We start from the raw sequence: 26,020 nt of genomic DNA on the forward strand, positions 1-26,020 counted from the left end.
CCTCAGAGCCAGGGGCAACGGGAACAAGCCAATGCCCCAAATAACACCGCAGTCGAGCATCCACACATGCCCCCTGGTCCGTCCAGCGTGGCTGTGCCTGAGCCACTGCCCTGTCCCCTGCCAGGTGTCAGAGAGCCTCGTGCAGAGGAATGGCGACTTCCTCATCCGTGACTCGCTCACCAGCCTGGGTGACTATGTGCTGACATGCCGCTGGCGCAATGAGCCCCTCCACTTCAAGATCAACAAGGTGACAGTCAAGTCCAGCGATGGCCATACCCGCGTCCAGTACCTCTTTGAGCAGGAGAGCTTTGACAACGTGCCTGCCCTCGTCCGCTTCTACGTGGGCAACCGCAAGGCCATCTCTGAGCAGAGTGGAGCCATTGTCTACTGCCCCATCAACCGCACCTTCCCCCTGCGCTACCTGGAAGCCAGCTACGGGCTGGCCAACGGCAAGCATGGGGGACCCCACAGCCCTGCCCCCCAAAAAGGGGGGCACATCAAGAGGAGGAGCATCACCATGACAGATGGCCTGACGGCAGACAAGATCACCAGGGCTGAGGGATGCCCGAGCAGGTAAGCATGTGGTCTCCTCCCGGCTCAGCTGGGCAGAGGACCAGCCCCTGGGAAAGAGGCAGGGCCACACTTGGTCCCCGCTCCCTGGGTGCAGGGCAGGGGTCTGGGCTTGGGGATGGAAACTGTCCCTGCTCAGGTGCAGGGAGAGACTAGCAAAGGTATGGGGGGAGGAACCAGTACCCACCTGGAACTGGGGTTTTCTCCCAGGCCAGCTGCCAGCCACACTGAGCTACCACAGCAGACACCCAACTAGCAGACATGACTTTAGCATCGCAGGCCAGAAGCCAGAGAGTGTTTTACAATCACCCAGTCCGGGATTACCAGCGTGTCAGGGCTTGTCAGAGCCAGGGAACTGAGCTTTCCCAGGCAGATGTAAGGAGAGAGCCAGGCCCAGCCACCAAGAGGGCATTTGTTGATTTGTTTTTTAAGGGCCGTTTTAGTTTTAGAGCCCTTTCTGTTCAGCTGGAGCATTTGCAAGGAGTTACCAAGTGGAGCTGAAAGCCTGATGGGCTGGAGGAGACTGATGGAGTTGTGCTGATGGGGGTCTGCACAGCCCCCAGATCACAGCCTCCCCATGGCCCATCTGCTCACGTTAACCTTGGAGCAGTCAGGCTTCTCTGGAGGTGGAGAAGGAGGTTTCCTTTGCACAGCTTGCTTTCAGCAGCCTGGGGCTGCCCAGAGCCTGGCAGGGAAGGCAGAGCCACGCATACATCTTGACACGCAGCAGCCGAGGGGGGCCCTGTCTAATCCTGCCTCCCCAGCAGGACACAGCCTGTCATTGAACCAAGCCTCTTTCTCACTGTCCCGACCTTCCCAGCCCAAGGGCAGGGTGAGAACGTGCCAGCAGAAAACCTGCAACCAACTGTTACGGCAGGGAAAAGGAAAACACTTAGACTTCCAGGAGAGCATATTTGTTTCCAGAAGAAGAGCCCAGATCCATCAGTCTTTCCTCACCACTCACATTTTCCCCAAATCCCTTATCACCACCACTGCTCTCCCATCCTCCTCCTACTGCAGAGGCACAGCGCTCAAGACCGAACACATCACGGCAGCCCAGCCCTCACCCATGCCGTGCCTCCTTGCAACCCTCCCTGTGCTCAGGCACCCCCAGACACAGCAACTTTTGCAACACCATTGACACACAGTGTTTGCATCAGGCCACAACTGCTGCCCCACCAGCCCAAGACCTCCTTGCTTGCTCTGCAGCTCCCTGAGCACCCACGCTGCAGCTCACTGACCCAGGCACCTCACCGCCTCCGTCAGGCACCTGCTGGGCTCTGAGTCCAGCTTCCAGGCACTTTCCACTTTTCCTAAGCTTCGGGTCAGAGCAACAGCTGACCCAACCATCCTGACACAGCTCTCAGGTGGAAATAGAGTAACACACCCAGCATCAGATATCACCTTGCAGCACAATGCTAGGAAACTAAACCCCATTAATTCTTTGCTGGAGCCACTTCCCCACAGCACCCTGGAGTTGAGCTGAGCCCAGCCATCCCATACCTCTCCCCTACTCCATATGACCAAGCTCCCCACAGATAGGGCTGTCTCTGCTTTATATAGGTACTGACCCCTTCTGCTCCCAGCTGCCTGCAGGGATCACCTGCTCATTGCTCCAGCTGAGCTCGTTAAGGGTTCAGCTCGTTATGGGTAGTTGTGCCAGCAGCAAACCCTCATCCCAGCCCCTCTGCCCTTGCCCGGGCCCTGTTTGCAGGGACTAACCTGCCCCATTTGCCCCCTCCCCAGCGTGTCCCTGCCCCACCACAGAGACATCATTCGCAACTGTGCCGTCAGCGTGGACCAGATCCAAGACCTGCACTCCCCGATGTCCCCCATCTCTGAGAACCCAGCGTCGCCCGCCTACAGCACGGGTAGGCATTGCCCCTCCATCCCACTGGGAGGGTGCGGATGTGGGTCGGGCTAGGCTTGGCATGGGTGTGATGCAGGGGCCTGGGGAAGGGGGTGGAGCTGGCTGTAAAGATAAGCCCCTGCGTCACTCCCTGCTAGTGAAACCCCATCCAGCTCTTTGTACGGCAAAGAAAACTGTCCTGACAGGGCCTGAGCTGAGGATGGGCGGCGGGGCTTTCCCTGAGCTCTGCGTTCCCGGGGCTGCTGCATCCATGGTTCCTATGCTCTGATAACAGGGTCTTCTCTGCTCCCTACAGTTACACGGCTAAAGCCACATGCCTGCCAAGCGGCTGGGATTGCCCCGGCCTCTCCGGTCATAAGAAGGTCCAGTGAGCCCCAGCTGTGTCCGGGGAACACCAGCAAACCCCTGCCAGACCCTGCCCACAGCACCCACTCAAGTCCCTGCCACGGGTATGCCCGCGCCTCCCCCTCTCCCTCCGTGAACAGCTACAGCGACCCAGACACGGGGCATTACTGCCAGCTCCACCCCACGTCACCCATCAGCAGAGAGCGGCCAGCTCATGACACCAAGCAGCTGCCAACAAAGAGCTACGTGGAGAGGCTAAAGGTGGAGGAAGGACAGAGAGGGACTGTGGAGAATGGCTCTGGGGAAGCAGAGGCAGGGCAGAGGCTGAAAGGGGAGCTGGACTTCATGGGCTTTGTGCCCCCCACCATGGAGACGACCTCCTCCTTCAACCCCGCGGCCTTCCAGTCCCTGCTCATCCCCCTGGAGAACAAACCCCTGGAGATGGCCGTGCTCAAGAAGGTCAAAGAGCTGCTGGCAGAGGTGGACGTGAAGACGCTGGCCAAACACATCACCAAAGTGGACTGCGTGGTACGGCCAGGGTCGGGTGGGAGGGACGGGCACCACTGCCCTCCAGTCGCACTGGGTTGGTGGGGGATCAGAGCAGCCCCAAGCATCAGTGCACCCCCGAGCGTTGGAGCATCCCTGCTGGGCTCTGCCACGCTGCATCAGCCCGGGCAGGCAGAGGCTGGGCTCGGGCAAGAGGCTGCCCGAGGCTGCTTCAGCCTCTCCTCAATTAACAAAGGTCTAATCAGCTCTCACCTTTCTTGCCAGGTCGCCCGGATATTGGGTGTGACGGTGGAGATGCAGCGGCTCATGGGGGTGAGCTCCGGCATGGAGCTGCTCACCCTGCCCCATGGCCACCAGCTCCGCCTCGACCTGCTGGAACGGTACGGCACGCCCCGCTGGAGGCGAGCCCACCACGCTGCCCCGCACGGCACAGCTCGGCTCCCCTGGGGTGTCCCCAACTTGGCACAGGGAGGGGGGGTCCACTGCACCTCCCGGGGTGGAGAAGCTCTGGCCGAGCCCCAGGAGCATCCCCAGCCCCCCCACACTGATCCCACTCCATGTCTCGCCCTGCGGCAGGTTTCACACCATGTCCATCATGATCGCCGTGGACATCCTGGGCTGCACGGGCAGCACAGAGGAGCGGGCAGCCCTGCTCCACAAAACCATCCAGCTGGCCGCCGAGCTGAAGAGCACCATGGGGAACATGTTCAGTTTTGCAGCTGTGATGAACGCCCTGGAAATGACACAGGTACAGGGATGCTCCCTTCGTCCTCGTGGCCTGGGCTCAGCCCCCTCACCCAAAATACATCCCTCTCCTGGTGTCTTGCAGGCTCTGACACCCATTGGGGTGGGAGAAGGGGGAAAATGCCCAGGGAGAGGCATGCAGCCACATCCGCTGGGGTGTAAGCAGGGAAGGGGAAGAGCCGTCCCCTCCACAGAGCAGACAGCCCAGTCCCGCCGGGATCTGATTGTTTTTCGGTGGTTGGGCTTTTTGTTTTGTGCTGGGCTGTGTTCCTGGGAGGAAATGAATCTGCCCTCCGGTACAATACAAATCAGTCTCAAGGCTGTGGCAGCAGCATCTCCGGGCCACACTGCTCCCTTTGGAAGATGAAAGGAGATTAAAATTCAATTTTAAATTGAGCCCAGCTGGGAAGTCTTGCTTCCTGCCTGCACAAAGGAGGTGGAACGGCTGCCCCCTCCCTGCGTCTCATCTTCAAGGCCGCTGCCACGCGGGGAAGCTGCTGTCCTGGGGCACAGGGAGGGGGGAGAAATCCTGAACCCAGCCTCGGTGCCAGGGATGTGCCATCTCCGGCCGTGAGCACTGGTGGAGTAGGGTGTTTTGGGGAGCAGCAGGCACTGTTGTGTGCAAGGCTGGGGGCTGTAGCTCCAGGGCCAGGCTGTGCCCCCCTGGGAGCACCCCATGAGCTCAGTGCCCAGGGGCTGCACTGCCCTCAGCACCCGCCATCTGCCCCATCTACTTTCAGATTGCCCGGCTGGAGCAGACCTGGATGGTGCTGCGGCAGCGGCACACGGAGGGTGCGATCCTCTACGAGAAGAAGCTCAAGCCATTCCTGAAGAGCCTGAACGAAGGGAAAGGTAACGGGAGCAACTCCCCTTCTCTTGCCTGCCTGCTCCTTCCAGCTTTGTCCAGATACAGCTTCATTGGAGGGGGACGCATTTGAGAGCTCTGACCCTCTCCCAGCCAGTGCCAGACGCTTCCCCTCTGGCTGCTGCTCCGCCCCAGCACCCAGCAGGGCCTGTTTGGCCTCGGCTGCCCCTTCCTTCCCAAGGAAGCATTTCATAACTAAATTAAACCAGCAGCTGGGCACAAACACAGCTCGGTTGAGCCAAACCCTTGCACTCGCATGGGGGTGTGTGCCAAGCCGAGGGGACAGGGCGGCCAGTCGGGGAAGATGAAAAGCCATGTCTCTCTAACACCCAGCGCTCTGGGCTCTGCAAACCCGCTCCCCGCCGCAACTCTGGGAAACGAGGACGAGGACGCAGCCAGAGCAGGGACAGCAGCATTCCCCTCCCGGCACAACCAGAAAGCCCAGCTGGGAGGAGCTGGTGTTGAACGAAGCAATGGCCCCAGGCACAGCGATCGCAGAGCCGCAGCTGCTGCTGAGCCTTAAAGCCTCTCCCGGCAGCGCAGTGGCAGCCTGGCTTCACGGGGCCGTGTGACCACACGAGCGCTCCACAGGGCCGGGGCAGATGGGGAGGGGGACGCAGGGGTATGGGGCTGCGCGGGGTCCTCAGGGTGCCTCTCTCCACAGAAGGGCCACCGCTGACCAACACCACCTTTCCCCACATCATGCCCCTTGTGACTCTCCTGGAGCGGGATGAGGCTCTCACGGACAGCCCCGAGCCCTGGGAGACCACTGACAATGGCGTGGAGGTGGTCATGGCCCACCTCGAGGCGGCACGGATGGTGGCCCACCACGGCGGGCTCTACCACACCAACGCTGAGGTGAAGCTGCAGGGTAAGTGATGGGGACGGCAGAGCCCCTTTCCCTCTGCTGCATTCCCAGTGGGCAGCTCCAGCCCAGCGCCAGCCGGAGCATCCCACGGGCACAGGGTCCCCATCCCATCCCGGGGAACTGACTCTCCCTCTCTGCAGGTTTCCAGGGCAGAGCAGAGCTGCTGGAGGTCTTCAGCACTGAGTTCCAGCTGCGGCTGCTCTGGGGCAGCCGTGGGGCTGAGAGCAGCCAGGCCGAGCGCTACGAGAAGTTCGACAAGGTCCTCACCGCCCTGTCCCACAAGCTGGAGCCGGCAGTGCGCTTCAGCGAGCTGTAACCCCCCTGGGTGCTGGGGGACCCCCCAGCTCCCAGCCTGCCCTCCCCAGCGGCTGTGGGGCAAGGGATATGGCCAAGCACCCGGCACCAGGAGGAGGAGAGATGGCCCAGAAAGGCGCTGGGGCACGAATCAGCAATTTTGAGACAAAGAGGAGGAAAAGCAGCCACCTCCCATCTGCAATCCACCTCCTCGGACACGACAGGCCAGGGGGTCCACACCGCTGCCCCGAGGGACAGGGACAGTGTCTGGGCAGGCCAGCACCGGTGTCCACCATGCAGCCCTGCTGAGATCCATGACTACACGGTGCCCCTCACCTCGCCCTTCGCTTTTGTTTCTTTTCCATCTCCGTCTTCCCCACGGCCGCTGGATCCCGCTTGTAAATATGTTTTCACAATCACTTCTCGATGTACAGACTTGTGAAGGACGGTTCTTGTTGTAAATAATTAGGCTCATTCGTTTTGTCTTGTAAATACGTGTACATATCTCATGGGTTTGGTTCTTACATACAATAAACTTTTATGCTGTTCCTCAAGGGGATCCCCTCTCCCGTGGGTGTCATTTAAACGAGGCCCTGGCCCCCCCAGGGAGAGCAGCGCCTGGGGAAAGGCTACTGAGGGGCTGTGTGGTTGCCCTGACCCCCCTCTGCAAGGGGGGGACCGGTGTCCCCAAAGCAGCCGCCGTGCCCCAGCCCCGCTGCAGGACCGGCCCCGAGCGGGGCAGTATGGGGCCTCCCCCGCCCCAGCTGGTCACGCCCCTTTGCGCCTCGCCCCGCCCCGCTGGTCACGCCCCTTTGCGCCTCGCCCCGCCCCGCGCTCTGGCCCCACCTCTCCTCGCCCCGCCCCCGCGCGGGGCACGCCGGGAGCTGTAGTGCGGGCGGTGCCGGAGCGGGCGGCCGCCATGGCCCCCGGAGCGGCGGCGGCGGCGGCGCTGGCCCTGGCGCTGTTGCTGGTGGCCGCCGCCCGCCCCGCCGCCGCCTGGGACCTGTGGGCGCTGCGCTGCGGCTTCTCGGCGGACTGCGAGTGCGGCTTCGGGCCCGACCTGCGCGGTCAGCGGGGGTGGCGGGCCGAGGGGAGGCCGCGAGGTGGGGGGGGGGGGGGGGCAGATGGGGCGCCGCTGAGGTGAGGGGCCCTGAGGCGCGGGGGGCCCTGAGGGGCGGGGGTCTGGGGAGCCTCTGAGGACGGGGGCTCCGAGGCCGGGGAGGCGGCAGGCAAGGGGGTCCCGGCAGCCGGGGTGTCCCCAGGAGACCCTTCCCCCGGGACCGTCCCCGGAGCGGGGCGTGGAGGGGGCTCTCGGCCCCCCCACCCCGCGGAGGGGCACAGCTGGGCGGCAAGGCCGTTCTGCAGCAGGGCTGGCTGACAGAGAGGGCCCGAGGAAGCAGCCCTCAGCCACAGTGTGAGACAAGAGCTATTTCAAACTGCCTTTTCTAAGTCTTGATTTGACGTTGCTTCAGGTCTGGAGTATGACTTGGCCGTGAATCTGGTGGGGCAGCCCCTGGTGAGGCAGCAGGTGATGAAGGGACTGAGGGAGTTCCTGGAGAACCGGAATCCGGTGAAACCCCTCGTGATGTCCTTCCATGGCTCGACTGGAACAGGCAAAACCTACGTGAGCTCCATGCTCGTCCGCTACCTCTTCCAGGGTGGGCTCCAGAGCCCCTACGTTCACCAGTTCTCTCCGATACTGCATTTCCCCCATGCTGAGCAGATAGAGCAGTACAAGGTAAGGGACACCTCTCAGCACAGTACTGCTTGATTGGGGTGGGGTTTTTTTTTTTGTTATCTCCATCTTGATACTCAGTACATATGCATTCAGGCTGTTTCCTGAAATAAAGTAGGAATAAAAGCTCTTTGTTTTACCCTCTCAGACAGACAGCTGAGTGAGTGGCTCCACACACTGGCTGAAGGATCCACTAGTAACTGTGATGTACTCTGGCACTCAGTTATCACTTTCGTCTTCCCTGCAGCAGTCCTTGCCGTCATCATGTTCCCATTCCTTAAATATTTACACAGCCCTTTGAATGCACAAACAAAAGTGCTTTGCTTAGATGAAGGGCACTAAAATTCTCCCATTGCTTTCCATGTTTGGAAAGCTTGATGGCTGTGAAAACCTGCATATCTCTAGACTTGTAATCCCCTCCTCACACAGCAAGCAGCTCCTGAACAGCAGCTCTAGACTCTTCACCGTGCCACTCTGTCTCTTAAAGCTGAGAAAGGGAAGAAATCAAAATGTGAAGGTTAGCTGCCAAACCCTCAGCAGAGGGGGGAATCAGTGCACCTGGACGTTTGCTTTCTGGGTGTTTGGAGAAACTATTTGTTGTATTGTGTCCTTAGAATAAATACTTTCAGGAAGGTAAAACCCATACTGGGTGAAGTGCTTCAATTAAGAGTTATACATGCCCCCAGGTGACGTGAGTGGTTTTGTGTGGGTTGGCATCTGCACTGAAGTAACTTCAGGTGTGGTAAGGAGCCAGAGTGCTTCTTGGTCAGCACAGGCACACGTTTTTGCACCAGAACAGGAACTGGCAAAAAGCACTGGGTAGCTGGGAACTCTGTAGATCCACAGTGAAAGAAAAACATGGGGAACTGTAGGAGTCTGAATCCCCAGCTTTAGTTTGCTGCCTCCTTCTCTAAGTCTGTAATAAAATATCTACAAAGGGCTAATAAAGGCAGTAACAGCCACTGTGTGAAACACAGAACAAAGGAGGCCTCCCCAGTGCTGGCTGTTCCTGCTCCAAGTAGGTGGTGCTGTGCAGTGACAAGCTGCTTTCAGCACCTTCAGCTCCATTTGACCTCAGGCCTGAGCCTTTGCTCTGGGGGAGCTCGAGCCTCCCTCACCACCCTCAGTATCCCACTGCCTTACGCCTTGGTGGGTATTTTTCCTAGGAAAGCCTGAAGCGCTGGATCCAAGGGAACTTGACAAACTGTGGACGGTCGGCCTTTCTCTTTGACGAGATGGACAAGATGCACCCGGGCCTGATCGATGTGATCATACCGTTCCTGGGACCCTCATGGGTTGTGTATGGGACCAACTACCGCAAAGCGATCTTCGTCTTCATAAGGTAAGAGAGGCCCCTCTGTGGCATCATGGGGCCTTCCAGCGCACCGCTTCTCATTTGGGCAGAGGTGATAACTACTTCAGAGTATACACTTGTTTTGCTTTTCCTTCTCCTTCTCCAAGACTTGAGCCTCTACAAATACCAAGAGATACTATATTTCATTGTGAATAGACAGACCTGGAGAGTCTGAAAAAGCTCTCCTGTCCCTGTTACCCTGTCCCTGTTACTTGGCAGCCTTTACAGGAGTCATTTTAGGCCAGGCAGCTGGCAGATCCTGGCTTGCACTCGTGCAGGCTGGAGGGTGTCAGGTGCCACCTCTATCCTGCAACACCATTTTCCCGGGTACACGCCAAATAAGCATCTCATTCTTGTGCAGCAACGCAGGAGGGGAGCAGATCAACGAAATGACGCTGGATCTGTGGCGTGCCCGCAAGGACCGGGAGGAAATCAGCCTGCAGGACCTGGAGCCGGCCATCTCCAAAGCCGTGTTTGAAAACCCTCAGAGTGAGTCTGTGGAGCAAAGCCCTTCCTGCAGGGTCAGAGCCCGGCAGAGGGAGCCAGGCCCGTTCCAGGCAGCCACCAACGCCACCTGCCACCTCCCAGGCAGCCAGAAAGGGACAAGGGGATTTTGAGGGAAGGAAACTGTGATCCCCACAAGGTTTCCTGGCGAGGGGAAGGAATAGGCCGGCCTTCCAAGCCAGCAGACTTGTTGCCACGTTTAGCAAAGTTCTTTGGAGACAAGGTGTATTCACAGTTGAGAGATGGCAAACAGCACAGCATGCTCGCTGGAAAGGCACCGAGACGTACCGATCCCCACTGCCTGGCTGGTTCTCCTTGCTTTGCCCTTGTCACAGAGAGCAGAGCTTAAATTCTGACTAGTCAAGCTAAATCCCCCCATTCCTGGAGAACAAGTCTATTGGGGGAAAGGGGGTGACATCTGATGGGTTCAACTCTCCCCTTGTACAAAACCAGAGCAGATCTGTCTTCAGCCGAGTATTTTGGCTTTGCACAAAGCAGCTCTTTGAATTCCAGGGACTGCAGAGACTCTCTGAAGGTAAAACCTGTCTCTTCCTTTGCTTTTGCAGGTGGATTCTGGAAATCTGGGATCATTAACGAAGATCTCATTGATTTTGTGGTGCCCTTTCTCCCATTGAAGCACCACCATGTAAAGCAGTGCGTCGTCAGCGAACTTGTCCAGCAAGGCCTCGAAGTACGTCCGGATGTTGTCCAGGAGGTGGCTGACAGCATCCCCTACTTCCCAGAAGAGGAGAAAATATTCTCATCAACAGGCTGCAAAACAGTGGCCTCTCGGATCAGTTTTTTCTTCTAGTCACTGGGAGGGCCTTGCTCAGATCCACAGGGGATGTATAGGAGCTGTAAGCAGCACAGCCCAGGGCCGGCAGGATGAGCAGTGGGAGCTGCGTGTTCCCTCTCAGCAGCACAAGCACTTTCCTGCTGAACTCGTCTCTCCAGCCCCACGGAGGCCACTGCAGGATGCGGCTGCGGGACCAAGTGCAAGTGATGTGATTTAAAGCACTTTACTGATTCACCCTTGGCCAGGTGGGGGTGGATATGACCCCCCCAGACATCTGTGACAACAAGGGGAAGATGCCAAGAGGGCCTGCAGGGACAGGGAGGTTTCTCACCCTGTCAGCAGCACTCACCTGCAGCTCTCCCCTCTCCTGGCAGCTATTGATATCCAGCACATGAAGATTCTGAGCCCACAGAGTAATATTTTTTTTCCCTACAGCATTTTAACAGTTTTTAACACCTTTTTAAGTGTGGCTGTGCCTCAGGTCCTAGGTACAACATGACAGCGCAGGTGCTGACTCCTGCAGCACTGGCCTGTGAACACCTTCAACATTGCAGCAAAGTTTTCTTTTCAAGGGACTTTTAGAGCCAACTTCTTTCCAGCTTCCTTTCACTGTGAATAGATGCTGGCAGGGACCAGCCTCATCATCAACAAGCACAGGGGCGTAATGTGGAGATAGCAACATCTAATCTGCCAAGAGCCAGGTTCTTCCTACCACGCCCTTGCCCATCTTTCCCCTAAGGTCCAAAGGGTTTTCCTGCAGCAAACCAGGAAAACAACAACAACAAAAAAGGACTTCACTTGTTTTACCAGCTATGAAAAATTTCAGTCCTACCTCCAGGGGAGCCCATGGTGCCACTAACAGTTTTGAAAATTCCTTTTATTCAGTGATGATTTCTACAGCAGGCTGAGAGTTGGTGCTATAAGCTGCTGAGCCTCTTGTACGTCCTTCTGCTGGTCAGACCTTGCAGGCTGTGGCTGAGCCAGCATACGTTCAGCTTCTGGGGAGTGTCACGATGGGGGACCTGGGGACAACTTGAAGATTAGTGCTCCAGACTGCCAAGCATGGATGCACAGCACCACTGGCCTTTGCCCAGGTTTTAATCTCCTCTGTGAATCAGTTACGGGACAAAAGGTCAGAGGAACCAGAACCACTCACTCTCTAGGAACAAACTGCCCGAGGGATGGGTGCAGGGACGCTTCCCAAAGCTCCCCATGCTCTGCCTGAGCCCTGTGCTGAAGTGAGCTGCCAGCGCTTGGGACTATTCCAGCTCCAGGGCCAGAGCTTTGGGGAGAGCTATTTTAGACACCACCCAAATGCTGCCCTGGAGCTGGCCCACAGACCAACCCAAAAATTCTGCCTCTTCCAAAAATGTTATGCATTTCTAATTTTAAAATAAATCTTTTATGAAATAAACAGTTGGGGAAAAGTCTTTTACTTAGATTCCTGACTGCAGCTATTGCGGAAGGACTTGGAAGATTTGCAGTTGCGTGGGAACAGCTGCCTGATGCAATGGGACTTTGGGGATTTAGCGGCACGGAGCTGATGCTCTCCAATTAGGTAACTGGAAATGGGACAGCAGCCTTTCCCTGGGGAGGAGGCGAAACAGCAGTAGCTGGGCCAGACGTCCTCCACAGAGGAGCCAGTGTAGGTCCAGGAAGGCCACTGGGTCTCCCTGCCCCAGCGGCACTTTTCCCCCACTGCAGAGCACATCTCTGGGTCCCAAGGCCACTTTTGCAGGGCTAGTGCCAGCGTGGCAGGAGGTGGGAGCCACGTCGCCTCCCTCCCAGGGAGAGTCACTTTGCGGAGCCTGCTTGGTGGCCTCGCACACGGGGAGCTGAGGGCCGAGGCGAGGTGCTGGGCAGGCGCCGTGGCAGACCAGCATTTCTGCAGAAGCTACCGCTGCCGCTCCATGCGCTGGCTGGATGCGAGATCCAAGCCTGCAGCCCCTGCTGCCGCACCCCAGGCTTGCTCACCCGAGTCGCTGTCCCTCAGACAGCTCACACTCCCCTGTGCAGCCCTGTGTCCGCAGGCACCATTTCCTTTCTATCATCCTCTAGTGCCGTCAGCAGCCTGGGGACTAGTGCCAGCACAAAGACAATGCTAGAGGCCTGCAGCAACTCCCCAAAGTGATCCTTTATCTGGGAGGGCTGAGAAGGAGCGGGACACCTGCTTGGAACAAGGTTCCCAGGCCAAGTGTAGACATCCAGCAACCCACCATCACCTTTTAGGAGCAGAAAGAGGCAAATCCCACCTTTGCCAGCACAAGTACTTCAGCAGTGAGCGCTGAAACATGCCACTGCACTCCAGAGCAAATGAAACCCTCACACTCGGGATTTGAGCAACCCCTGCTTTGGAGTGGGCAGCACTAGTGGGCTAACACCCAAGACAAACTATCCCCCCAGCACGTACCTATTGCTGCTGTCACACCAGGCAACATCAGCCGAAATGGTGAGTTCTCGGGGGCTCTGAAGTGGTTTTCTCCAAGGTTTCTTGGGCAAAGTATCCAGTCTTGCTCCTTAGGACAGCATGGACAGTCTTTCTTAGAAAGAGGTAGCGTCTGAGGGAAAGGATCTGCAATGGCGACAAGGTGAGACCTGGATCTCCTCCATGGAAAAATTCTTCCCCACCATGAGTTCTGAGCACTGAGCCCCAGGGTTTCCACTGCCGCAGCCGAATACCTGCCTCGTGCCACCAGCAAAGGCCCCGCCAGCCCCACCGAGACCTGCCCCAACAGGGAGCCTGGGTTTCACCACAAACAAAATCCAGATCGACTGAGCCATGCTGCTCGCCTGACTGGTGCCATGCTGGTCAATGGCCGTGTGGAGACACGTTCCCCTTATCACAGCCAGACACAGGAGAACTTCTGCCCTGAATTAGGGTCAAAGAAAACAGGAAAAATGAAAATAAGGAGGAAAGAGACCTGCCCAGTGGCTCTGGCACAAGGCTATTGTAAGAGCCAGGCTATAACCCTCACTGCTTGGCTTGGACCCACACCCTGGCAGGACCCCTGACCCCAGTCCCTGATCCTTGATCAGCTTCTGGCCCCCAATGCAGAACAGAAGTATCAGGCTTGCCTCAAACCGCATGAGGGGTAGGCACAGAGATTGCAGTCAAGGCAACAGGCTGAGAACATCACCCACAGCCCGAGGAGGGCATCGGGGAGCAGTGCAGGGCTGTACCTCACCGTCTGCGGGGTCAAGTCACAGACTTAGGGTGGCATCCTCCTTCGTGCTCTCCACCCTCCTCAGGCGCAGGCGGGCCCTGGCCCGGCACAGGTAGTACGGCAGTTTCTGGGGGTCGTGCTCAATGGCTGCAGAGAAGCGAGCTTCCGTTTGCCGGTACTGCCTGCGAGGGGACAGGAGCGAGCACACTTAGCAGCCTGGCTCGCCGCCAGCCCTGAGACAGACAGCACCAGCCTACCCGCTCACCTCGCCACCGAGCCCTGCTCGTGCAGCGCTGCTGCAACACGTCTCTGCACAACGCGGTCCCCCAGGCTCAGCTCCAGCGCCTACTGGTAACCCACTAGCACGTAGGCCAGCTTCCCCAGGCGAAGGAAGCAGCCTGCAGCGAGGCAGCGTCGGTGCCTCAGTTAAATGAGAGTGGCTGGGGGCTGGCTGCCACCCCTGCGCTTTGTCTGGAGCGCTCTGTGCCAGTGGGAAACATACACGGAGCATGTACAGCCCCCCCCAGCCACAAAGATTTCAGCATCATTAGCCAAAAGCTCTGAGCTCTGCCAGGCAGGAGACACAGCCCGGTCTGGAAGAGGAGCAGCTGTTCCCAGCCATGTCCCCAGGACAGGCCATGCGGGGAGGGAGCTGAACCACCAGTGCTAAATCCCTGGAACCTCTCCCAGCTGCTGAAAGGGTCCAGGCAGGCACAGCTGTGAACCAGGGTCAGGACCACAGGAGAACCCAGGGGCCCTACTCCCCGTTTCCAGCCTTCCCCCAGCTGCTCCTCCGGCACCACCGCGGCCAACAGCCCCCGGCCTGAGGGACCCTCCCCAGGCCGCGGCTCCCCGGTAACCCCACAGCTCGCCCTGGCTACGCTCCCCAGCCGCCCCGCTGGGCTGGCCCTGCGCCGGGGGGGGCCGCGGCCAGCGGAGTCCCGGGGCTTTACCACCGCGGCGGCCACGGCCCCACCCTGGGCGGAGCGCGACCCGCCCCACGCCACCGCCCCGGGCCCACCCTGCCGCCCGCAAGTAAGATGGCGGCGCTGCCCGTAAGCAGGATGGCGGCGGCGCGCGGGGGCGGCAGGAGGCTATTGGCGGCGCGCGGGCGTGACGCCACGGGGGAAAGGAGCACGCGGCGCGATGCTGGCGGCGGAGCTGACGGGGCGCGCGCGACCGCTCGTCAGCCGGGCGGGGCTGCGCGTCATGGTGGGGCCGGGGGGCGGGGCCGGGCGTGAGGGGAGGCGGGGGGAGCGCGGCTGAAGGGGGTCAGGGCGGGGGGGACCGGGGGGGACCGGGGCTGAGGGGGCCTACCCTGCTGGGGGGAGTGCGGGGGGAGCGGGGCCGAGGGGATGGAGGCTGAGGGGGGTCGGGTCTGCGAGGAGCGGGGCTGAGGGTGCTGGGGGGGGATCAGGCCCGTGGAGGGGTCAGGGGCCTCATGGCGGCCCTGCAGAGCCCTGTTGACACCCGGCGGGCAGGTGGCCGGCCTGGGCAACTACGGGCTGCGGGGGACGCGGCACAGCGTGGGCATGGCGGTGCTGGACCGGCTGGCCCAGCAGCTGGCGGTGGCCGAGGGCTGGCGAGCGGACAGGCGGTGCTGCGCCGACGTGGCCCTGGCCACGGCCCGCGGCCTGGAGCTGGTGCTGCTCAAGCCGCGGAGGCTCATGAACCTCAACGGGCTCAGCGTCGCCAGTGCCGGTGAGCAGCTTGGTCACCCCCAAAGCCTGCTGTGCCACTGGGCCCTGCGACGGCCCTGCTGTCGCCCAGCTCTGCAGGGCCAGGGCCTGGTGAGTCTGTCTCCCCCGCATTTCTTGCGTTGTATTTCTATTTCCAAAGCTGAGATCTACAGCCTCCGCCCAGAAGACATTTACTTGATTCATGATGACCTGGACAAGGCCCTGGGCAAGGTGGCGATCAAGCTGGGAGGCAGCGCAAGGTAGGGAGTGGCCTCAGCTCTCTAATTGTGCGAGGTGGTTTGAGGCCTTTGCCATGCCCTTACAGGCACATGGGCCGTTCCTGGCCCCGGCCCACCAGCCTGGCGGTATTTTCAGCCCCAGCGCCAGCCCTGGGCCTGATCCCAGTTGCAGAGGCAACAGCCGGCAGTTTGGGCAGCCTCCCGGTTCTTGCCCTGGCAGGAAGGGCAGGGAGCCTCCTGGAAGTGGCTGTGGTCTGGATCCAGCCCATCAGCTGCGCCACATGGGCTTTTTATAGCACTCTGCCTCCACTCTGCCTGCCCCAGCACCAGCTCCTGGGTCAGCCTCAAGACATTTAACCTAGGAAATCTTCCACGGCGCGGGCCATGGCAGGGATGGTACTGGGCCACAGCGCTCGGTCACACGTGCACCAGCTGCAGCAAGAGCTGAGACGCGCAGAACGTGCCGTCCCAGCCCTGCTTCCCCTCGTCTTCCCCAGCCAGCTGTTCTCAGCCCCAGGGGCTGGATGTTCCTGCAGAGCCAGGGCATGGGGACTGTAGCCCCCGGCTGGGTCCACATCCCTGAGTCCCAGAAGCAATAGATCCCAAGACCATACTGTGGCGCGGGGTGGGGTATTCTGTAAAGACTAACAGTTGGGTTTTCTCCTTCTCTCCCAAGGGGCCACAACGGGGTCCGATCCTGCATCAATGCTCTGCACTCCAACGTGAGTCGGCCTCAGTGGAAGGGAATCAGTCCTGCCCCCACCTCAATGCATGGCTTGTTGTCCCCCCAAGTCCCATTCTTCCAACTCACCTCAGACAAGCCCCTGCTCCCTTTCCTCTCCCCCTTTTCTCCTTCCCCTCCTTCCCTCTGCTTCCCAGAGAGCTGATGTCAGTTTGGCCGCTATGGAGGACATGGAAACAATTAGCTCAAGCGGCTCTGCCAGGCCTGGCAGGAGCCCGGGATCTCAGCGCAGCCCAGTAAAAGCCTCTTCCAAAATCATGTTTCTTGGAGCAAGCACTCAAAACCACCTGGAAAACATGGGGGGGGCTGCTCCCTCACCACCCAGCCCCACTCGCAGCGCTGTCCCCTTGCCTCAGCTCTGGCTCAGCCAGGCCCTTGAGGCGCAGCTCCTCCAGCTCTCCTTCCTCCCCAGGAGATGACGCGGCTCAGGGTTGGCATCGGGCGGCCGGAGGGTGAAGTGACAGTGTCCAGCTACGTCCTGGCTCCATTCAGTGCCGGGGAGCAGGAGAGGCTGAAGCAGGTCCTGGCCCAGGCAGCGACCTGCCTGCTGGAGCACATCCTGCGGAGGAGAGTGCCCGCGGGGGAGCTGGGGGACGGGCTGACGTGAACCCCGGGGGACCTGCGTGGCCGATGGACAGAGCACTGCAGACTCCGGGGTGACCGTGGTCTGGAGCAGAGCTGGCCCTGCCAGACAGCCTGGCCAGGTGCTGGGGCAGCCCCAGTGTATCCCCACACAGATCCGGGCAGTTCATGTCCCACTCAAACCCCTGCAGTGGCTTCATACGGCAGTTTGGCACAGAAATTAAATAAATGCTTGCTTCTGGCTCTGCCCTGCTCCTGCCTGTCTCCCCTGCGCGGCCTGTCAAACTCCAGCTGTCCCTGGTTCTCTGTGGCTCAAATCCGCGTTCCCATCCCTGTTCCGCCAGCCCAGGCTGGAGGGAGGCTTCCAGTGGGAAGTGGGGGAGTGATGGGAGCAACTTCTGCAGGATCCAAAACCACTTCGGCTTTGTTGAGAAACTGTGGCAAGCACAAGTTGCCTGGAATCTCGTAGCTCAGCAGCACACCAGGGCTGCTCCCGCTGAGCTGCAGCAAGTTTCAGGGCTGGCCTCATAGTTTTTGAGGTAGATGACAGTTTTTGAGATAGGTGGTTTTCAGCCAAAACCTGGAGGAGTTTCCAATGTCTGGAGGAGTTCTGGCTCCTCCTCACAGACGGGTTACAGGTCTCATGACAGAGAGAAGCGGGGTCTCCCCACCACCACCACAGCTTCCCAAAGCCCTGGGCTCTGCCAGCACATCCTGTCTAGCTGCATACCCTGCGAGTGCGGCTGCACCGAGAGCCCCAACGCGGGCAGCTCCTTGCCTGCATCCCAGTGGGTGCTAGAACAAGCACCGGGACCCTTGCTGGGTCACGCATACTGCAGCGTTGCTGCTTCCTTCCTCCACTCCAGCTGGCACCAGACCTTCCTCCACTCCGTCCCCAGCTCCTGAACTTCTCCCGTAGCATTGAGGCTACCTGCGACCAGGAGACAGGCAGGGAAGCAAAGGTGTCCTCAGCCTGCCATCACCTCTCCACTCTGCTGTGTCACCTGTGCCTGTACTGGCTGAGACCCTGCAGTTGCAGACCACGCACTTGGCCAGCTCCTTCTCCCTGTTCTCCAGTAGATCCACTTGGATCTTTAGGACCTGTGTGATCTCCTGGAGCTAGCTGTTTTCCTTCAGGAGGTCCCTGCTGTAGCTATTCAACCTGCCCCGAATGATGCTCTCCTGGATCATGTGTTTGGTGGGCTCAGGCATCCCACTGTGGGTCTCAGCTACCGAGGCTTCCACCCACTGCTCCATCGCCTTCATCAGGCTGTGGGGAGAAGAGGGGCGCAGCCCCCCCAAACAGTGGATGAAGGCAGCAACCCACCGTCCCAGGGCTAACCCCAGCAGCTGCTCCAGGGCCAAAAGGGACAGGCAGCTGCCAGGCAGGGGTGGAGAGAGGCAGCAGCTCTGGGGGCCTGGCAGGGAGCTCACACCTCCCCAGCTCACCCAGGCTAGGGCTAGTTTCAGTGTTTTCAAGGAAATTGCTCCTCCACCCCAGAAAACCCTCAGTTTTCAACTGAGCATCGCCCTGCTGAGGAGCTTAGGTTTCGCACCAAACAAGCCCGTGCTGTTGGAAAGCAAACACCCTCCTCCAGAGCTGGCCACAAAGGTGACAGATGCCGGAGCCCAGCAGGACTCTGCTGCACATCTCAGTACTGAAGCTGGTGTTGGGTTTTCAGTTCCAAGGCCAAACCTAGCGCCAATGAGGGAAATCGCTTCCATCATCATTCCCAGGGGAGAGCTGAGCTCTGTGGAAATGCCACCCACCTTTTCACCCCCAGACCCCAAGGGAGAGCTCCAGTCTCTTCCCACCCCACCTTCCTCCCTCCCTTTCCCCATTACAGATTTCACTCCCAAAGCAATCCCCAGCCGGAGGAAACTGCCAGACCCTCACCACTGCAGCTCCAAGGTGACCCCGGCGGGGTATGCCCTGGGGATGTTACGTGGGGCAATGCCACCAGGCAGAGCCAGCACCCAGCACATCAGCTCAAACACAGTCTGCTTTAATCCTCCCTTGGCTTCAGCCCAGACATGGCACAGGCGAGGGACAAGCCCGGTCGGCGGCAGGAGGCCACGTGTGCCACCGCGGGAGCCAGCCCCAGGCCTGAAAAACACTCCCCAAAGTCCAAGCCAGTGGGACACGGCAGAGTTGGCATTGCTCAGGGTGGTCCTGGAGACGTGTCCTCAGCAGAGACAGAGCACAGCGCTCCCCCTGTCCCTCCACCTGGCAGGGAAAGGGCTCTCTGAGAGCCCTGGGGCAAATCCTGCCTTGGGTGGATTTGCTACATGCAGATTCGAAGGACCCTTGGGGGGATCTGTCCAGGGCAGCTGCATCTCTGAAGAGGGAGCAGGCAGGATCACGCCACTGGCCCACGGTGCTCCCAGCTGGGTCACAATCCCTTGTCCCTAGGAGGCAAGGACACAGACATTAGCGGTCAAGGCAGGAGCAGCCCCGACATGTTCACGCCTGCAGTAGAGGCGGTGGGAGGGCTGTTTTCCAGCTTCCCCCAGTCTGGCTGTTCCCAGGGAGCCTCTGCTGCCAGCATAAGCAACCTCAGACAGGGAAAGTCTGACCCGATGTTAACCGTGGCGGTGCTGCCTTGCACGGCCGCCCCGCGGAGTCACGGCCCCAGGGAGACTCACTTTTGGAGGGGAGCAAGCAGTGCCGGGGTGAAACTTTCCCCTGCGAGATGCCCCCAGCTCTCTCCAAACTAGGGTGACTTTTGCAGGAGGCGAATGAACGTTGTCTCTTCCTTGCTTGAGGGGCTGGGGAGCAGCACAGACGCAGGCAGCAGCAGGACCTGGTCCCCTGGTCCCCTCCAGCCCACTGCAGCCCCGCATGGGACATCTGCATCCCCATCCCTTTCCCCACCTGGAGAGGAAGGTCTTGTCTCTGGTTCCCAATGCTTTGAGTCTGATGGGGAGAGCTGCTGCCACATGGCAAAAAGAAACTAGGCATCCAGGACACATCCGAACACGGCGCTCGCAGGGAGATGCTTCCCAGCCGCCCTGTCCCCCGTCCCTGGCACCACATGCCCAGGTCCCACAGCCTCGCTTACCATCAGAGCTCGTCACGGGCAGTGGAGCGGAGGTGGCCGGCACTGCCCCGTGAGTCCCTCAGGGTCTTCTGCGAGCCAGCCCAGTCGGTCTTCTTGGCATCGTCGTCCCAGATGGTGGAGGTCTCGGTGTCGCTCAGCCAGTTGCTGTCCCCAGCATAGTGGGTAGGATAAACCAGGAGGGGGTGAGCCGAAAAAACCAGCAGGTCCCGGGGGGAGAAGTGCTGCTTGTAATCCTCGCTGGGGAAAGCGACCCAAGAGGAGAAATTGGCTTACAGAGCATGGCCCAGTAGAGGAAAAAAGGCTGGGAAAGCCGTACGGACCACCTGAGGAAGGCACCGCGCAGGGCAGGTGATGGGGAGGGACATGGGGAACCGGGATGGGGGTGCAGGGAAGGCAGCCGAGCTGGGGGGCTGCCCCATGCCGCTGCTGCCTGCAGAGCCCAGCTGGGGAGGGACCGTGGAGGGACTGCGGAGGTGACGGGACCCATCTCTCCCCACAAGCCGCGGTGGCATGGGGCAGGTCCCAGCGTGGATAGGGTCTCCGGCACAGTGATCCGCCGGCCCAGCCATGGCTGGCCCCGGGCCAGGGCTGTCTGATGCCGTTATCCCAGCGAGCATGGGACTCCCAGCTGCTCCTGGTTCACATCCCGAGCACTAATCCACCCCTCCATCCACCTCCAGCCTCCCTTTTACACGCCTAATCCCTGTTTCACCATCCTGCTCGCTGGTTTTCCCACCCCCTCTCCCTGGGGACACCCAGCCACCAGCGCTTGCCCACCCCCTAAATTGCCTCCCCATCCCCAGACATAGCCTTGCCACTGACCCCCGCCTGGGGAGAGGGGCAGGGAGGTGCCCCAAGATCGGGCTGAGACCCACAACCAGAGGCAGGGGTCCACAGAACCCCCCAGTACTGGGGTACAGGAGGCTGCTCCCCCCTTGCCATGGGGCCAAGACCCCCATGTGGGGCCAGCATAAAGCCCCAGCACCATCCCTGCCGCCGTCCCCCCACCCTGCGCTGGCAAAGGGCCATTTTCCAGCGGCCGGCAGCCAGGCAGCAGCGGGGGGGGTGCGGGGAATGAGCTCATGCTACAGATGTTTTCCTCCAGCATGAGTAACACCAGGGGAGGGGGGACGGGGTGGGATGGTGATGGCAGAGAAGAAACACATGCTCCGTCGTCAGCATGGCCACGCCGCTCCGCCAGCACCCCTCCTGCACCCCATGCGCCTTACTTGGGGTGCTTGTCATACATGATGGGCAGGAACTCATCCACCGGCAGCATTTTGGAGAGGGGCTTGGCGGCCAGCAGCTTCTGCGCCCCGCGGTGGGAGATGGCATAGGCCAGCGTCCAGTACGAGTAACCGGCCACCACCAGGTTTCGCACACCCTCCACGGGTGCCTCGTCCTCCGCGTTCACCTGCTTCCTCCCCAGGTAGCTGTGGGGTGGCCGGCGAGCCGTGAGAGCCAGCGCCGGGGACCCCCACCCCGCATCCCCCCAGCCCCAGCACCTACATGAGGTCCCAGTCCCGCTGCGCCCCCTCCAGCTCCTCCATCAGCCGCCGCAGCCGCGCTGGGAAGGCGGCCTCGAAGCGTACGTCATCCTCGAAGACCACCGACCGCTCCAGCCCCCGGGACACGATCTGCAGGGAGGCGGCAGAGGTGCAAACCCATCCCAGCACCATGCTGGGCCATACTGCCCATACTGGGTCCACTCACCCTGCGGGACATCCCTCTCCCCACATCCTCCAGATACCTGGTGATGCTCATGGGGTCCCTGCCCTGTGCTGGTGGTTTTTAAGGACCCCATGGCCCCCACAGCCCCGTACCTCCTTCCAGATGTTGTAGTGGCTGAGGAAGCAGCCGACCTCACCCTTGGTGAGCGTGCGGCCGGAGAAGGGGTCGTAGTACCCGGGGAGCAGGTCCACGCCCAGCACCTTGATGTCGCTGCTGTTGAGGGTGCTGCAAGGCGAGGGGCTGCATTGGAGAGGTGTCCCCCCTCCAGCCAACCCCCCCGTCCCCTTCCCAGGCTGAGACCGGAGGGCTGGCAGAGCCGGGACACGTCCCCACATGGTCACCTCCCATCCACGGCGTCCACCACCTGTGGGGCGATCTCCAGCTCCCGCAGGGACGCCAACATCCGCCGGCGCCGGTCCGGCCTCCGCACCAGGTTGATGAGGAAGATCTGGGGAGGAAGGGGAGAGCCTCGCACGTCATGGGGGGGGCAGCCTGCCCAGCCACCAAGGGACAGGGGGCTCAGCCAGAGCCCGTGGTGGGCTTTGCCGTGGACGGATGCAGCCAGAGGGACAGACAGGGGGACACAGTCAGTCCACTGGGCACTTACTTCATCAAAGCCTATTTTCGTGAGCGGCTTGGGGAGGAGAGAAATGTGCCTGGAGCGCTGCATGGGGGGACCATCCACTGTGGAGAAAGTGGACACCCCCTCGGTGGAGCCCAAACCCCCCTGGCAGGGACCAACAGCCCCGCCCCGGGGACCGGCACCAGGTCCCCGTCACCCCTGGGGCAGGGGACACCTCCAGGACCCCACCGCCTGCGGGCACTCACCCATGGCCTCCAGTGTGAGATGCACAAAGTTGGCACGTTCGTCCTCCAGCGTCTGGTGGGCCTTCACGGGGACGTTGATGTAGCCAAAGCGCTGCTGGTTGCACACATGGACCTCCGCGCCTGCCAGGTGGGACAGATGAGCATCGCAGCCCCCCCAAACCCTCCGCCCCTCTCCCCCAGCCTCCCACCACCCTCACCGGCCGCCTGGCAGGAGTAGGCGAAGACGATGATATCGTCGAAGGCCCAGGTGTAGTTGGGATGGGGCGGGTAGAAAGCCAACCGCGACGTCTCCTCCTTCCGCAGGTCGATCAGGAAGGTGGCGTAGACCATGGGGACGGCGAAGCAGCCCACCCGCTGCCGGTTCTTGGTGGGGAAGTAGTCGGCCGTCCGGCGGTAGTACCCCTGCGGCACACCAGTGTGATGCCTCCGTGGTGGGGGGTTCCTCTGCCATGGCAGGGGTCCCCTTCCCTGCGGTATACCTGGGGAGTGATGCCACACCAGAAGTTGGAGTAGAAGGTCTGCGAGTCCAGCATGGGGGCCACCACCGACTTGTTCTGTGCCATGAGAAACTTGAGGGTCTGGTTGTTGGTCAGGATGCTGTCGGTGTCCACGAACTGGGGGGACAACACACGTCCTGAAGGCGTGGGGACGTCCACCTTGGCCCCCACCCTGTCAGTGCCCCACGTCCCTTACCAGGATGTAGTCCGCCTGCTGCTCTCGGGCGTAGGTGAGAGCCTCCTGCTTCAGCCTCATCAGGTTTTCGTAGCGTTTGTCACTCCAGTGCTTGGGCCCGAGCTCATCAGGGTAGGAGCTGGGCAGGGGGGAGGCAGGGGTTAACCCCACTCGCTGGGAACGCACGAACTCGGTGCACACCAGAACTCGGTGCACACCAGCCGGCTGAGTCAGCTCTGCCTCGCTGCCAGCTTCTCGTGGCAGCGTACCCAGCCTGGGAGCAGGGTGCTGCTCCAGGAGCCCCTCGCAGCCCACACCCGACCCCCCCAGCACTCCCCCAGCCTCACCTGGGCTCCTCCTGCACCTTCCAGGCCACTGAGTGATAGTCCTTCCCCACCGCCCCCAGCCACTCCCGCAGCATCGCCGTCGTGTTGTCCGAGTTGTGGTCCGTCGCGCACCTGGGGCAGGGCGACATCAGCCTCTGGGGGTCCCCACCCGGGGGACAACCACAGCCCCCTCCCTGCACTAGAAAAGCTCCTGGGGCCGAGAGGCTGAGCCAGCAACAGACTCACTTGGGAACCAACATGTAATTTGAAGGAGCCGAGGCTGTGCTGGCGGGAGGGGGAACGCGAACAGTTAATTTCTGTGGCTCTCACCCAGTCCCAGCCCTGCGGCTGCCCACCATGAACTACATCAGAGCAGTGGCTTCATGCCCCCACCCGTGCACCCCGCTGCACCCCACTGCACCCTGCAGCTCCAGCAGCAGGAGGAAAGGCCCCCAGCAGCAATACTCCCCCTCCCCACACCTTCCCCGGCCCGGCACAGCCGCCGTCCCCAACCCTCCTGCCCAACCTCGCGACAACGTTCTTGGGGACCCCAGCAACACCCAAGTCCCCACACTCCCCAGCACCCTCAACCAGTCAAAGAGCCTCGAGCTGCCCCCCAGGCGCTGGTGTCACGGGGACCCCCTGGGACACAGGGGACAAGGCAGGACCTGTGCCCCCCCAGCTCCACAGGCAGCTGCTCTTGAAACACCCCACAGGGCCCTGAGGCTGGGGGCTCCGGGGGGCTGCTGCGGGTGAAGGCGAGGGCCCCCCGCCCCAGCCCAGCCACCCCTGCCAGGACCCCCCGCCAGCCCCTGCCTCGGTCCCCTGCAAAAGCAGCTGCAGAAAAGTTTCCGACGAGCTCAGGCAAGAGACGGCGGCGGCAGAGGAGCGAGGAAGAGGAAGGACAGGGCGCTCCTCTCCCAGCCACCCCACCCAGCACGGTAAAAAGGGGTTTGGGGGGTGTCTTTGGGGAAGGTGGAGGCTGGGGCTGAGCCCCGCATCTGTCCCTGATGATGCAGAATTCCCCACCCCCTGCCCTGAGCGCAGGGCTCCCCTCCCTCGCCAGCCCCACAGCTTCGGGAGGGGAAAGGTGGGGGTCCTGCCCCCTCGCCGTGGGGCAGCGCTCAACCCCCCCCAGGTCCCTGCTGGGTCCCACACCCGGGCCAGAGCCACCCCTCACCCTTTGGGGCTGGGGGGGCTGTTACCACCAGGGTCCCTGTTCCACCCGGGGGTCCCCGTCCCCCCAGGGTCCCCATTCTCCCCCACACCCCCATTCCCCCAGATCTCTGTTCCCTCCACTCAGGCCCCCGTCACTCAAGATCACCCCGAGTCCCCAGGCCCCCCACTCTCCCCAGCTCCCCATTCCCCTACCCCCACTGTCCTTTGGGTCCCCACTACCCCCCCGGCTCCTCATTCTCCCCATAGTCCCCCCTATCCCCCAGGACCCCCCGTTCCCCCACCAGCATCCCCATTCCCCCGGCGCTCCCCATTAGCCCCGAGTCCCTGTCACCCCAACATCCTGGCTCCCCCCGAGGTCCCCATTCCCCCACAGCCCCCTCCTCCCCCCGGATCCCTGCTACCCCCCGCACCCCGGGGTCCCGGCTCCCCCCAGGGTCCCCGCTCCCCGCGGGGGTCCCCCCTCCCTCACCACAGGGCGATGCTCCCCGCGGGATAGTCCATGCGCTCCAGGGCTCCCAGGCAGTGCGGCAGCGAGTGCTGCGCGTTACGGGCCAGGAGGGCGAGCACCACCCGGGGGGGGGCCGGCCCGGGGCCGGTGCCGGTGCCGGTGCCCAGCAGCAGGAGCAGGGCGCAGAGCGGCCCCGCGGCGCCCATGGCGGCGGCGGGCGGGGAAGGGGCGGGCTGAGACCCGCCGCGCTCAGCGCACCCCCCGCCCCCGGCCCGGCCCCGCCACCGCTGCGAGCCCCGCTGGTGGGTTCGGGTTGGGGTTCTTTAAAGGAAGCCGATACCGGTGAACAGCCCCGCGCAGCCCACGGCCGGGGGGGGAGAGAGGCCGGGGGACACCCCCGGTCCCCGCTCCCCGAGGATGCTCCTGGGCATCCCCGTGTGCCCCCTGCCAGCTCGGGGTCGGGTCCCCCGCCGTGCCCGGCGTGGGGTGGGTGGGTGGGTGGGTGGTGGGGAAGCAGATGGGTGGGCAAGTGGCCCCGGGGGGGGGCCTCATGGCTGGGGGTGGGCATCATGGCCAGGGGGGCTTGTGGCCGGGTGGCTTGTAGCCAGAGGGCTCGTGGTCAGGGGAGCACAAGGCCACGGGGGACTTGTGGCTGAGGGGGGGCTTGTGTCCGAGGGGGGTCATGGCCAGGGAGGCTCATGGCCGGGGGGCTCTCACAGGCCAAGGCAGCCCACCCCACTAAGCCACGTCCCACCCGGGCTGCCCGCCATGGCTGAGCATCTGCAGCCCCCAGGCCTGTCTGCAACGTGTCGGAGCCGCAGGCCGTCCCGGGGCCTTGGGGACATTTGGCCAAAACCGCTGGTTAACCACCCAATCCCTAAATATGGCTCTCACCCCCCGGAGCAAGCACAGGCTG

At 61.6% G+C, this 26,020-nt stretch overlaps 4 protein-coding genes across 6 annotated transcripts in view; 3 read left to right on the forward strand and 1 right to left on the reverse strand.

Annotated features, from left to right (window-relative positions):
• SH2D3C (SH2 domain containing 3C) overlaps positions 1-6,569 on the forward strand; it is a 24,952-nt gene extending 18,383 nt beyond the window's left edge. For all 3 annotated transcript variants that reach the window (XM_059828649.1, XM_059828651.1, XM_059828652.1), the window contains 8 exons: positions 125-573; positions 2,317-2,441; positions 2,736-3,313; positions 3,557-3,672; positions 3,869-4,040; positions 4,777-4,888; positions 5,566-5,772; positions 5,910-6,569. In XM_059828649.1, the coding sequence (XP_059684632.1) occupies positions 125-573; positions 2,317-2,441; positions 2,736-3,313; positions 3,557-3,672; positions 3,869-4,040; positions 4,777-4,888; positions 5,566-5,772; positions 5,910-6,085 (1,935 nt within the window). In that variant the 3' untranslated portion in view covers positions 6,086-6,569. The remainder of the gene's footprint in view (positions 1-124; positions 574-2,316; positions 2,442-2,735; positions 3,314-3,556; positions 3,673-3,868; positions 4,041-4,776; positions 4,889-5,565; positions 5,773-5,909) is intronic.
• On the forward strand, positions 6,154-11,860 carry TOR2A (torsin family 2 member A). Its single transcript, XM_059829036.1, is given in 7 exon segments — positions 6,154-6,287; positions 6,828-6,971; positions 6,973-7,130; positions 7,536-7,801; positions 8,965-9,140; positions 9,514-9,641; positions 10,223-11,860. Coding segments are annotated over 7 exon segments (1,251 nt in total). The 3' UTR covers positions 10,468-11,860.
• Positions 11,861-14,762: 2,902 nt separating this feature from the next.
• On the forward strand, positions 14,763-17,327 carry PTRH1 (peptidyl-tRNA hydrolase 1 homolog). The gene is given in 6 exon segments (XM_059829037.1): positions 14,763-14,853; positions 15,015-15,317; positions 15,456-15,555; positions 16,211-16,256; positions 16,689-16,932; positions 17,203-17,327. Coding segments are annotated over 6 exon segments (909 nt in total).
• A 1,516-nt stretch (positions 17,328-18,843) lies between these two features.
• CERCAM (cerebral endothelial cell adhesion molecule) lies at positions 18,844-25,218 on the reverse strand. Its single transcript, XM_059828741.1, has 13 exons — positions 25,126-25,218; positions 23,499-23,609; positions 23,173-23,290; positions 22,959-23,093; positions 22,677-22,881; positions 22,480-22,599; positions 22,259-22,335; positions 21,993-22,099; positions 21,744-21,876; positions 21,430-21,557; positions 21,150-21,353; positions 19,921-20,157; positions 18,844-19,267 (listed from the first exon to the last, which is right to left on the reverse strand). The coding sequence occupies exons 1-12, from the start codon at positions 25,155-25,157 to the stop codon at positions 19,923-19,925; spliced, it is 1,605 nt and encodes a 534-aa protein (XP_059684724.1). The 5' UTR covers positions 25,158-25,218; the 3' UTR covers positions 18,844-19,267; positions 19,921-19,922.
• Positions 25,219-26,020: the final 802 nt, after the last annotated feature.

Source organism: Gavia stellata, chromosome 24 (genome assembly GCF_030936135.1).
Source record: "Gavia stellata isolate bGavSte3 chromosome 24, bGavSte3.hap2, whole genome shotgun sequence".
NCBI classification, from domain to species: Eukaryota; Metazoa; Chordata; class Aves; order Gaviiformes; family Gaviidae; genus Gavia; species Gavia stellata.